Source organism: Sceloporus occidentalis, unplaced genomic scaffold (assembly GCF_023333645.1).
Source record: "Sceloporus occidentalis isolate IW3139 unplaced genomic scaffold, rSceOcc1.0.p SCAF_7, whole genome shotgun sequence".
Classification (NCBI taxonomy): domain Eukaryota; kingdom Metazoa; phylum Chordata; class Lepidosauria; order Squamata; family Phrynosomatidae; genus Sceloporus; species Sceloporus occidentalis.
In genome coordinates, this window is record NW_028316987.1 from 2,365,045 (window position 1) to 2,379,258 (window position 14,214).

General features: G+C 42.5%; 1 protein-coding gene across 1 annotated transcript in view; it reads left to right on the plus strand.

Annotated features, from left to right (window-relative positions):
• Window positions 1–10,811, plus strand: part of DUSP3 (dual specificity phosphatase 3) — a 35,479-nt gene extending 24,668 nt beyond the window's left edge. Inside the window, exon 3 of the mRNA XM_089531655.1 lies at window positions 280–10,811. Within this exon, the coding sequence (XP_089387781.1) occupies window positions 280–488 (209 nt within the window). The 3' untranslated portion in view covers window positions 489–10,811. The remainder of the gene's footprint in view (window positions 1–279) is intronic.
• Window positions 10,812–14,214: the final 3,403 nt, after the last annotated feature.

Sequence of the window (14,214 nt, forward strand, 5' to 3'; positions counted from 1 at the left end):
TTTCATAGCTGAGTGGGGGAATTGAACCCTGGTCTTCAAAGTCACAGTCCAACACTCAGACCACTACGCCATGCTGGCTTTTGTATGTGCGCATGCTCATGTGTATTAATTAATTAGTTACGCTTTGATCACTACGGAAAAGCGGTATATAAATAAAGTTTTTATTATTTATTATTATATCTTATACACATGCACAAACAGTCTCACATAACTTGTCCTCGGTTTTTCCTCCCAAAATTCTTGCATATACCAATTTTTTTCTTTTTCTTTGCCTATCAGGCCGGGTATTTGTCCACTGTCGTGAAGGGTATAGCCGGTCACCAACACTGGTCATCGCTTATCTCATGCTTCGGCAGAACATGGATGTTAAGACCGCTGTCAGTGCTGTCCGGCAGAAGCGGGAGATCGGTCCCAATGATGGTTTCTTGAGGCAGCTGTGTCAGCTCAACGAGAGATTGGTGAAGGAAGGAAAGTTGAAAAAACCATAGTAAGGGCCTGGCTCTGGTGCCACTCTGTATGCCTTCCCTGGAACTCTTCCATTAGTGGTTTTTCATTTGACAGCTCCAGCTGCAAGGCCATGAAGGGGAGGCAGGAGAAACCATCATGTTTCTTCTGCTTTGGGCAGGGAGGCAGGGGAGCTGTATTTTTTTTTAATACACACCAGGGAATTCTTGCAATATTGAGACACCGCTAATGGAGTACTCCCACCTCCTACAGCCAGGCTATGGCTTGTTTCCTGTCTTTACTTTGGATTTTGCGCAATATATATATTGTGTGTGTGGTTTTGTTTGTTTGGACACACTTTGCAACACAACTGTGAATGCCTTTTTTAAAAAAACAAAACACCCACACCCTAAGTTTCACTCTGGTGCAGGTGGTCTGCATTTTTACCCAGTTGTTTACTGTGTCCTGAGCAGCCTTCTGACTGGCTCCTTCTCCCTTTGAAATTTAAAATGAGAAAATTTTTAACATATTAAGAGCCAAGGGCTATTCCCCTACCTGGCTACCAATATGTGCCAAACATGATGGCTTGAGAGAATGATGGTTAGGCCCATATGATCCATGCATAGTGTCCATCTGAGTTCTTCACTGGGATACTCCTAGTTGCCAAAAGGCTCTGGAGATGTGGCATTCCAGAACTGTAGACTTCAGACAAGCAAGTCAATTGGACCTTGGCATCTGACTATCATTCTGTTGGCGCATCACTTGTGGATTAAACTCCATTAATGCATGCTCCTGGGAGGTTTTCAGAGCAGATAGTACTAATCAGTTGGTGCACTGCTTCTCCACTTAGCCTTCAGTGTGTGCTACTGTTTGTAGAATTATGTTTTTGCAATTGGAAGGTCCTTTATAGGCTATCTAACCTAGTCCCCTGCTCCTTGGAGGAATGTGCAATAACAACATCCCCTGATAGAGGGATGTGTAGCCTCTGTTTATATATAGAGAAAGATACACCAGTCCTTTCCTGTTCCACAGTCAAACAGCTCAGATATTCTTTCTAATTTTAGCCAAATCCCCCTTCCCTGACATTTCCACTTATTAGTTCCAGCCCTGCCTCTCCAGAGCAACAGAAAATTGCATCATTGTCTTCCTGGTAGCACTTCAGATTTTTGAAGACAGCTATCAGTTCTCTTAATCAGGGGTAACTTTGTCATTTTGATTGTAGTAGCCAAATGACAACTTGGCCACCAAACTAAATACCACAGCTATCAAAGCCAAACCCTCTTTCCAAAACAGTTTTTTCTAAAGCGTAACTCTCTGCCATTAGCAGGGTGACCCCAATCCTTAATCTGGTAGTTCTATTGGTGATATTCTCATTCTTGAGGCAATGATTCTGTAGTTGTGTTTCCTGTATGGGAACAAAAGATGCCCCGCAGGGTGTGATCCCCTGAGCAATAGGTGAACTGCTGTGGAGAGAGCAGGGCATCAAATCTGGGGAGGGGCCCCAGGACGTAACCATTGCAGAGCTGCCACTTATCTATTTTTTAAAAAAATAAAAAAACAGCGACATCATAACGTCACCACGTCTCCCCTTCCTCATGCTCCTGCTTGAAGCTTGGCCCCTTGGAGCATCACGAGGTGGGGCATTATTGTTGCTTCAGTACACAGAAGCCACTCTTTCTTGTAACCATGTAATCCTACTGTATAGCTCTGTGTTTCATAGAAATTTGTGGATATATAAAATATATAGTTACCTGGTGTATGTATGTGTATGTATGTGTATATATATATATATGTATATGTATATATATATATATATATGAACACAAGCAATGAAAAAGCCATTTGAAAATGTGCTGTTAATGCAAATAACCTTTTATATATATTGTTAATAATGAACATGTTCATGTTTTCACTGTCAAAAGCACCTCTTATTTAGGCCAATGTGGTAGAGGCTCAGTGTGCTATGGCTGAAGCCATCCAGTATGTATAGTTACTGCTGTCTTGGTAGGACAAACTTCTGGCTCCATGTGGTGGGATCGGACAGTGTTTAACTGAATGCAAGATGGCGGCTGCTGCTCACCTGTTGGCACTTAATAAGAGGTGTTAACAATCTGCTTCTTTTGGTCCAGTATTTGTCAATAACTATAATAATAATTTTGAAATCGTGGATTAGGCAAAAGAAGCTGGTATGTACAGATATTCAATAGGCATAATTTATTCTGGTAACATGAAATACAGGGATGTCAAACAAGAGCAAGTGACTTGTGAGTGAATTGTAAGCTGTGCTGCTAACTCCCATTTGTGCACAGACACCCCACCTCTTATTTGCTCCATGTTACAGTTGAGTAGAAATACCTCAAAAGAGATTTTTCTGTCAATATTTCTGAGAAATATCTTAACTGCTGCAGCCTCCAGGAAAAGGGAAAAACGTTGGAGAATATTCTCCAAACAGTTTTGGTTGTGGCTGCTTTTTTTTTTAGCCACAGTCCCTAGAAAAATGCTAGGTGCAAGATGGTGATAAACAGATCCAGCATTATTCACCATTGTTCTGGGCTGGCTAGGGCTGTTGGGAGTTGCAGTCCAACATTTGGAGAACCACTCTTTTGGAGAACTGGTCTAGGGCATTGTGGGAGATGCCAAATGGTGACCAGACTGTCAGTACAATTCCTCCTCCTGTCACATGTAGAGATGGCATAATAGCAGGGATAGGTGACTTAGGGGCTGTGCAGGGTGCCCATAAGGGACGGCTTGCAGTCACCTTCAGTTGCGCTAGATCAGGGCGCAGCAACCCCATGCCACATCCCCAATCTGGCCTTTCCAGGGTGCAAAAAGAAGCTGCAAAAAGTGGCTCCTTTTTGCACCCTGGAAAGGGCGCAATAGCCACGGTGCCATGCCTTTAAGGTGCTCCTTTGGCACTGTGTTGTGTGAATGCAGCGCCAGAGGAGCGCCATGATGCCACGTGCTGTGGAGCAGCACACGACATCACACACCCTGGAGGCAAAGTCGAGGCGTACATCATGTGAACGCCACACCCCGACTCCGCCCCCAGGCCGGCCTTAATGGCTGGTCTCCACGGGGCCTTAGTTGCTCCATTGCCAATAGTGTACCATGACCCCAAGAACCTGTTGGAGAACTTTTTTTGGCCCAGGAGAACATTACTCATAACCAGTCCTCCAACTTCGCTATCCATATATAGAATATTTGACGAGGGGCGGAGTTCTGGTCACTTTGGTTACTTCAAGCACATACTACGCCTATTAATATATCAATTTTAATTTTTGCAAATCTTATAATGTGGGTTTCTGCTATTCCCATTCTACAGACAGGGAACTGAAGCTAACAGTTAATCACATTAGCTGAGTTGTATGCATTTATTGAGTGATATTTAAATGGCTGACCACAGTCCATGCTAAAAACAGAAAATGCTATAATATTTTCTTTAAACCCACAACACTCTAATTGGAGCCCTGTGTTCTGTACGAGAATCCTCTGGGAGTGTGCAGAGTATCATTCCACTTCTTTAAATCCTACCTTTGGGGCTGTATGACTATATGTCTGAGCCTTTGTGTTTGAGTGCACAATTTTCTGGCACACTTAAAAAAAGAAAATGAACACTGCCAACCACGTGCCCACTTCCACTGCCTTGTTTCTTGCCACCCTTTTCAGTAAAAGGCCACGTATGTCCGCTCACCCTGAAGTAGATTGAGACTGGCAGATGCAGAAGGTCTGTGGGTCAATCCCTGACATCTCTGCCTAAAAAGATTATAGTTAGCCAAGAATGTGGGGAGCTACTCCCAGTTTGAGTAGATAGCACTGAGCAATGGCCAGACTTGGTATAAAGACAGCTTGCGGGAAGTTATGTCTTGGTATAGCTTAAACTTGTGCCCATAAATCTCTTAATAGAGAAATGAAAGCTGCTATCCTATATACTTCTGTTTGGGAGTATGTCCTACTGTCAATGTGAGTAAACAGTATGAGAGCAGGCTGCATAGCTGCAGATATAACAATTTTGTGAACAGTTGTGTTCCACTGAAGTCCATGGTGATTACTCTGAGGAAGGGTTTCTCAGCTAGGGTTCCTTGGTTGCCACAAGAAGTTTTAGGGGTTCCATGAGAGATGGTGTTTGGAAAAAATAAACTTTTTTGAACTGTAGATACAATAATTTCTATGCAAAAATTTCCTAAGACAAGAAGATTATTTCAAGGGTTCTCCAGGATAATAAGGTTGAGAGAGGCTGTTCTGAGGAAACATAGATGGTATGTGGTTGAACCTTCAAGTTGCCTGTCAACTTATGGTGACCCCATGAATTTCATAGGGTTTTTTTAGGCAAGAAATACTCAGAGGTGACTTTCCCAATTCCTTCCTCTGAAATATAGCCTACGATACCTGGTATTCATTGATGGTCTTACATCCCAAGTACAGTTAGCCCTTAGTACTCTCTGGGGTTTGGTTCAAGGACCCCCTGTGAATACCAAAAGCAGTGGATGCTCAAGTCCCATTCAGTACAGTGGCATAGTAAAATGGTATCCCTTATGTAAAACCCTAAATCATGATTTGCTATTTGGAATCTATACTTTTTCTGAATATTTTCAAGCTGTGGATACTTGAATCTATGAATAAAAAAATCTGTGGATTGACCCTCCTTAGCTTCCAAGATCAGACAGGATCTGGTGCCTTTTAGCGTATTTAGGCAGAATGTTATTTAGAGCAGAGGAAAGGCACCTCCGAGCTGAGGTGGCTCCTGGTCAGAGGTTGTCCACCTAGCTTTCAGAAGCAACCAGTGAAGTCCTTTCTCGAAGCCCTGCTATCTCTGATCACTGACTGAAGGTAGCAGGGACTCCCTTCTATGCTGTGTTTTGGCAGTGGCAGCAAGCCTGTGATTGCTTCTGTGCTCTGCATTTGTCTTCTAGTAGTAGAGACTCAGAGATCTGCTACAGCCTAGTGGATGTTAGAGGACTTTGCATTCACTTAAGCAGGTGAATGAGCAAACAGTTCTGAGCTGATGAACTTTAGGGAGAGGGTTACTCCAAAATAAAAAAGAAGAAGGGTGAACAGCGAGTAGACACTACCCATATGTAACAGGTGGGCAACAAGTTACCAGAAGAACCTATGCTGTTGTCTTTTACATTTACAGTGGTTTTGGAGGGTTTCTTTCGCATTTGTGGTAGAGAAGATGATGCACAATTGTTCAATAAAGTCTTTTTCTGTGTGGCATTACAGTACTTGTGATGTGTGGTCTTTGGTCTAATGATAACATGGATCATGCTCAAACATTTGGCCCTCCATAGGTTTTCGATGCCTTCACTGCCTGTCAGCTCCATCCAGCCTCGCTAGTGGTAAAGGGCAATGGAGTTGCAGTCTAAAACGTTTGGAGCGCCAAGTGTTCTTTACCTCCTAGGGCCCTCTGCAGTCCTGCTACAGGTAAACTATTTTATACTCTGGACTGAATGAACCTATGGGAGACTTTTTAGATAGAAGTATTCATTAGCTCACTTCAATTAATGGAAAGCTATCCCTCTGCATTCAGGGACCTTCTTACTCCTGCAGATCTGCTGCCCAAGTCCTGTCATGCTGGCAGCACTTATTTGAAGACAAGCTGAATCAAAAAATAGGAATCTCCTTTTGTATTACAAGGGGCATGATGGGTTGAAAACTGCAGCCTTCCAGATTGGTTTTTTGCCTACTAAGCCTACTAATCTCTAGCCAGTTTGCCAGTGGAAATGGAATATGGGAGTTCCACTCCAAAAGCATCTCAAGGGCGATAATTGCTAGGCCAGTATAAATTAGAAGTGATTTGAAGCTACGCAATAACAGTTGCTCACCCCTGAGATGTGGGATGCTGGAGAACTGTTACTGTACAATGGTGTGCTATTGTGTATATTGGCTCTTGTGGCTGTCTTCCCTGAGCAAAGTGAATTTGCGGATTTATTTCAAAGGAAAGGTCTAGTTCTCTCTGTTCAGTTACTGTGAACATGTTTTGATGTGAGGTATTGTCTTGTAAGCTGCCTGCTCCCTTGCCATCTCATTAAGTTTCTGCTTAGAGCAGCGTTAGAAATCATACAGCTTTCCAGATTTTGTTGGACTGCAACATGCAGTGTTCCTCACTATTGGCTGTGCCGGCTTAGGGCTGCTGGGATTTTTAGCCCAGTAAAATCTGGAGGCCACAAGATGTCTACCCCAGAGTGCCAGCTAAGAAAATAACGGGCACCCTCAGTTGGAGCTTCACATAAAAGAATCGGCTATTAAAAAAGATCCAGTTTATAAATTAAAAGCAGTTTAAGAAAAGTAAGGACTCAACTGATAATAAGCATTGCCCTGAGCACCTGCTCAGTTGCTCATTGACTACTTAAATTAAGCATGCTTTTTATTTATCAAGCTAAAAATGTAAATATCTCTTATCTATTAGTATTTGCACATTTTAGGGAGATGTGTAACTAGTGGTCCTGTCCCCCTCATATGATAAGTGCCTACCAAGATCCCTGAAAAGACTGGATGTCTTTAAGGAGAGTTTTGAGATTTTCACATTCTCATTGGCGTTGTCTTTTAGGGGGTCTATCTTAAGCTAGGGATGTCTGTGGCTTTTCACTTCACTGTGATATTTCTAAAAAAGATTCCAATAACTGTTGCTAGAGAAGAGGCGAGGATACTCCTGGCTTCTTGGAACTGATGCAACATCTTCTGAACAACTGGAATTCAGAACCTATTTTAGCATTTCTTAACCCATTTTCCCCATGGAAAAAATAAGAAAAACTCAGACATGTCAGAAAACTTATGGCAATGCCTATTGGCATCACTGTGAGTGATAGAGCAAACTGAATTATGCACCATATAATTTAAATTATATTATAATTTCTGATCAATGTTTGATGCAAGGTATGGGAACGCTTTAACTATTTTGATTTCCTCATTGCCTAGGGTGAATTTATGTAGATCTTCTGTGGTCATTATTTTTGTTTTCTTTTTATTCAGTTGCCTTTGCACTTTCTTTGACTTTCCTTAGTTGTTGTTCCACGTCTGATATTTTCTGCTAGTAGTATGCTGTCATCCACATAGCCTAGGTCCAAAACACACTGCAGAAATAATCCAGTATGAGACTGCTTTAACTGCCCTGCCTCAGTGATAAGGAATCCTGGGAACTGTAGTTCATTGTGGCACTAGAGCTCTCTGACAGAGAAGGCTAAATATCTCACAAAACCACAGTTCCCAGAATCGCCTAGCATTGAGCCGGGGCAGTTAAAGTAGCCTCAAACGATTATTTCTGCAGTGTGGTTTGGACCTTAGATAGTTGAGGTGTCTTCCTCCTATTTTTACTCCTCCTTCTGCATCTAAACCTGTTTTTCCTATGATATTTTCAGTATAGAAGTTAAACAAATAGGGTGATAAAATGCAGCTTTGCCTGATCCCTTTGCCAACTGGGAACCATTCTGGTTCTCCATATTCTGTTCTGACAATATGCTCTTGTCCTAAGTCCATTGTCTTAAGTCCCATTGGGGGATGCTGATTTTTGAAAGAAAGAAAGAAAGAAAGAAAGAAAGAAAGAAAGAAAGATAGAAAGTCCACTTCTCCTATGTTAGGACTGAAGTGTGTGAATCATCTCCCCTGTCCTTAATAATTATTTGCTGCTGTTCCTCTGGGAGCCAATATGGCGTAGCGGTTTGTTGTTGTTGTTGTTATTATTATTATTATTATTATTATTAAAGTTTATTTATATAGCGCCCTAAGTTTTCCATGGCGCTTTACAAAGTCATACCAAAATACAGATAAAAAACTGCCTATGGCATACAATCTAAAATCAAAAGCAGCAAAATATAATTTAACAATTTATCGTTAAAATAACTCTAAAAGAAGAGACTGTAAAACAATGCACACTAATACACATTACGTTTGAGTGTTGGACTACAACTCTGGAGACCAGAGTTTGAAACCTGGCTTGACCATGAAACCCACTGGATGACCTTGGGCAAGGCACATTCTCTCAGCCCCAGAGGCTGGCAATGGCAAATCCCTTCAGAAGAAACTGGGCAATAAGACTCCATGATTGGTTCACCTTAGGGCTGCCATAAGTTGGAAACAACTTAAAGGTACACAGCAATAACAACAACAAGCTGCTCCCTCCTTGCTGTATGGCGCAGATATTTTTGCAGCCCTCATTTTTGCCCACCAGATGGTGCCATAACTCTTTTCTTGGTCATCAGCCACAGTCTGCTGCATCTTCTCTGGTAAGATGTACTGCATTTCCATAAATATCTTCATCTTGGAGTTTGCTGCAGTCTCCCAGCAAAGGTTGCCATTCAATCAAAAGTTACTGCTGCCACCCTGAAGAGGATCTAGGGTCCCAGCACTGCCAAATGTAGGGACGTGGGTGCATTGACACATGCAGTTCACAAGAGCATTGTCGCATTTACCCCCAAACCTGTTAGGATTTTGTGGACCAGGTATACCAAATAGAAATCTCTTTACATATTATGGTTTGGAGAAGGCACACACATGTCTGCATGCCTTACACAATCCTGGGCCTTTTGATTTAAAGGGCAAATTCCCAGTCAGGATTGCTTCTGTATCCGCCCAGCCTCATGACTCAAGGGAAGAGCTGCAGCTCTAGTCCAGACATACAGGTGTATGTTTTGAATGCTGAAGCTCTTAGATTAAATAACTGGCATCTCCAGGTAGCTGTGGAAAACACCTTAAAACCCTGCGGAACCATGGCTAATCAGTGTGGACAAAGATGGGCTTTTGGTCTGACTGAATTAATAGAAGGCAGCACTTCTATGTGTAAATTCTTCCTGGAATTACCATTACCTCTGTCTTGCAGCTGCTACAGGAGTAATTGCTCTTCCCTTTCTTGGGCGCCTCTGTTTGCCAACCAACAGATGCCACATTAGCTATTTACTGGGGCAGCGCAGTACATTGTGGTCTTGTTTGAGCCCCAATTGCTTCCATGTGCTCAGGAGATGCCTGTTACATCTATCATCCTAGATTTCCCTATATATGAGAAATCTCCCAAGATGCCTTAACAACTCTGTTTAGATCTTGGAAACTCAAGTTTGTGGCTTCCTTTATTGAGTCTATCCACCTGTAATGCGACCTTCCTCTTTTTCTGCTACCTTCTACCTTCCCTAGCATTATTGTCTTTTCTAGTCAGTCATGCCTTCTCATGATGTGCCCCAAATATGACAGTCTCAATTTACTAGTTTGGCCTTGATTTGTTCCAAGACCCTGCAACTCAGAAAAGAATTTTTCACCTTTAGATGTCACTGTTGTGCATGTTCTTCTCATGCAAAATCTCCCATTCCCCCAATTTAATAAGATTATAAAGAGCAGCAGATGAGAATGAGACATTGGAAAAATAGCAAAAATCAAACTACCAAGAATACATTGGCACAAAATGTCTAAGAGCCATCACAGAATTGTTTGTAAAAAGCCCAGGGGAATAAACAACTGTGTCTAAGGCTGGTCTGAAGAAGGAAAGAGAAGGGGTTTTCTTAACAGAAGTTCCTGGATTTTGGAAGAGAATTGTGCAATTGTGGAGCCACCAAAAAGGAGACCATGCCGCTAGTACCTGCCAATTTGGCCTTTATTAATGATGAGTCAACCAGCAAAGCTTTAGATGCTGATGCTAGTTGTAGCACCTGGGAAGCTTTGTGAAATTCAAATTACCTGTCCATTCTGGTCAGCTAGAGAGGGCAACTGGTCAGCTGGGGGGGGGGGGGAGTGACACCCAAGGTGATGCCCTAGCTACTGACACCATTGGTTCCAGGATAGTATTATGAGTTTGCTTTTCAAGAAGTTTTGCTGCTTATCTTTGGGGTACTCCTCAACACACGGACATTGTGGCTGTCATAGGCATGCTCATGCACATGTGTGGGAGAAATACAGAATGAATGTTGTTGCCAACAACATTTAGCAATGCAGTGCTATCCAAACCATACATTTCAATCTCAGTTCCTTTTCTGCTCCTCCAACCCCATCATCGGCTGCTCCCAAATCATGGAATTCCCTTACTCGGGAGGTCTGGTACCCCCTCTCTCTACCATCTTTCTGCCAGCTGGAAAAGACCCTTTTTATTATTTAGGGAGGCATTTTGTTTTTAATATGTGAGGCAGATGGAGTTTTTAACTGCTGTGTGTATGTTTCTATTTTATTATGTTTTTAATGTGGTTTTTTAAATTGTTTTTACACTTGTATTTTTCACTTGTTTTTAACATAAAAATCTGGTTTAGTTCTGTTTTAAGTTTTGTATTAATAGTTTTTTAAAAGTGATGTGTGCTTTTAAATGGTTGTAACCTGCCTCAAATCCCATGCTGGGTGGAAGGGAGGATATAAATTAACCAAACAAATAAAACTCAAGGCATGTCAGGCTTCCAAGATTCTGATAGCCCAGTCCTTTGCATTTTTACTCAAAAGTGAGCCTCCTATGTTCAATGGTATTTTCATTCCACGTAAGAGGTGCTGCACCTGAAATGCTCAACAGTGTCAAATACAGCAACGTGTGACTCTCTTGATCAGGGGTAGGCAACCTGCAGCCCGCAGGCCGGATGTGGCCCAGTGAGGTCTTGGGACCGGCCCCAGCCCGGTCCTGCTGCCGATTGCCGCCGGGGGCTTTGGCCTCTCGCGCGCAGGGGCAAGGGGGGCAATTGTCTATAGACGCCTCAGAAACATGCATTTTATATTAACATTTTTTAAAAAATCAGCAAATTTTTTTGCATGTCCTCCACTTTTTTTAAAAAAGGGTCCACCATTTGAAAATGTTGTCCTACATTTGTCCCGGTTTATTTATTTATTTATTTATTTTTTTTTAAAAAATTATTTAATTATTTATTTTTTGGCTTCGGCCCCCCAGTTGTCTGAGGGACAGCAACCCGGCCCCCGGCTCAAAACGGTTGCCTACCCCTGCTCTTGATATTGTTACATTACAGCTCCCATTATCCCTCACCATTCTCTGTGTGTGGGTAAGTGTTGCAGCAAATCTGGATGACCATACGATTCCCACTCTGGTATGAAAGTTTGTTTTCTTCAAATGAACATCTGCTTTGAAATCTGGAACCTGGGTTGAGGTAAGGGAGGTGTGAAACTAGAAGGAGGGAACTGATCAGGGCTGGAAATGAAGTGGACCTGCAGCTGTTGGTGAACTGCAACTCCCATCAGTCCTAAACAGGATAGCTAAAAGAAATGAATTTCTGGGAATTGCACTTCAATGACATCTGGAGGGTCTTATGATTCTCATGCCTAGACTAAACTGATGCCTTGAAGCTTCTAAAGCCTGGTTTCAAAAGTCACAATGACACAGAAGATTTAAAACTGCCAGTTTGAGGGTGCTTTCAGATTTTGGTGTCCATGTGTGTGTGTCATGCCATCGCCCTGCTTCATCATTCATGGAATTTTACTGGGATGCTGGTGGTCAGTTTATAACCTTCTGGGGTTTTTCCATCGCTTGTCTGCCTTTCTCTCTCCCCCCCCACCCTTTCCACAAAATAGCTGGTTAAGGAGGGGAGAAATGGCATAGCTGCTCAAATTCTATCAGCTGGCAATGCTAGGCAACCTGTGGCTGGAAGCACGGCATGGTGGCTGTATTTACAATGCCAATTTTGAAAAGAGGGTGGGTTTTTGGGAGAAAATACTCCCCAAAACTTGGAAGCACTTTTTTCTCAGCAACATTTGACTCTGCATAATCTCTCAGTTACACCCTTCCCTGGTTTTGGCCCAACACCTCTGGCTCCCCATAAACCACAACACTACTTAACCCCGACTCTTGTTTCAAGTTACTTAATTTTTGCTGCTATTGTACAGAAATTTCCAGTTCCTAGATTTTGTTCCGACAGTGCTCTGTTTCCTGGATGTACTCCGGCTTGATTTTATTCCATGTGGTCAGCAGATATTACAGTGAGTAGGATGCTGTACTCTGCCCCAAAATCCCACTTGGTGGGGACCTCTAGGACACATAAGTTAAAAGAACTACACACAAGTTGATGCAACTACATCCCACACCATACTCCCTACAGCAGAGTTGGGAAACTTTAGCCCTCCAGATGTTTTAGACTATAACTCGCACAGTCCCTTACCATTGGCTGTGCTGGCTAAGGCATCTGGGATTGAAGTCCAAACCATCTGTAGATCCAAAGGTCTTCCATCCCCGCACTATAGCAATTTAAGTGCTACCAAAAATGCAGGGAGCTCCCAAGCATTGAATTCTGGAGAGCAGCATTGCTTCTTTTAAATCCACTGACAAAACAGGAGATGAAACAGCTGCAGTAGCATCTTCTGCCTATCCCTAAAGTCCAGTTCTTTCACTGCTGCCAAAACACCCCCACAGCAATCTTTTGCAGCAATTGGAACTAAACTGCAGTGTATCCACTCTACACAATTATTGGAATTTGATACTAGATTATTCTCATGGCTCTATTCTAGGGAATATTGTGGGATTTGTAGTTTGGTGAGAAAATTAAACATTTCTGTTAGATAGCATTAGTCCTGTTGTTCAGGAGACTTCAGTAGAGCTTTCTAGCAGTAATGTGCATCTGCACTGAAGAAATAATGCAGTTTGACACTGCTTTAACTGCCATGGCTCAGTGTGATGGAGTTCTAGGATTTGTAGTTTTGTGAGATATTTACCCTTCCCTGTCAGAGAGCTGGTGTTTGGAAGCAGAAAGAGGACCTATGCTCCTTAGGCATCCTCTTGGTGGAGTTTCACAATTCCTCCTCTTGCTCAAAGATCTGTTAAGAGCCCCATTCCAGATCCTAAGAGGATGCTCCATACTTCTGAGGCTCATCAAAAGCTCATGCTGTGATAAATCTGTAAATCTTAAAGGTCAACTCACAACACTTTGTTGTTTTGCTGCAACATACTACAATAGCTTCCCCTCTGGAAATTGCTGTAGTGGAACCAGGGGTGTATCTACACTGTAGAAATGAGGCACATTGACACCACTTTAACAGCCATGGCTCCATCCTACAGAATCCTGGGATTTGTAGCTTTGTTAGTCATCAGCACTCTTTGGCTAACAAGGCAAAAGGTCTTCAACATCCAAAATGACCTGCAGTCTCTTGGGCCAACATGACTGGGAGTTGCCCATTTGGTCTTCTGCTGGCAGGAGCTGCTGGGGATGGGCAGATTGAGATCACTGTAAAAGGAGGCCCATTGGATCTGCTATACAATGGTTCCCAATGTTAGATCCTCCAGGTGTTTTGGTCTTCAACTACCTGAAGCCCCAGCTAGCTTGGCCTACAGTCAAAAATTCTGGGAACTGACATTCAAAACATCTGGAGACAAAAGTTGGGAACCACTGAGCTACAAGGTCCATCAAGTCCATCTTTCTTGCTATGGTCCAGCACATGGCCTAAGAAAGTCACAAGCAGGGGGTGAAGAGACAACTGTCCTATCTTATTGTCAGTCCCCTGCAACTGGTATGTATTAACATTCTGTCTCTGCACATGTAGGATCCATTTAAGCATAATGATTTTTAGATGGTGATGGATTATCCTCCATGAATGCTTCTAAACCTCACTGAAAGCCATCTCAGCAAGGGGTCATCACCACATCTTGTGACAGAGGGTTCTATGGGTTTATTGCATCCTATCATTTTGACAAGGAGCATGACTAATACCGTTTACGCACATATTGAAATATAAGAAAAATCCTGATGCAAACTGCAGTCTTTGAAACCCTCATAAATATAAATAGTCAAAGGACAATCTTTCCTAGACTTTTGCTGTGCTACTGATTATAGACTGTTATGGAATGGCCATCAACATCTCAGCTCCTCCGACTTATAA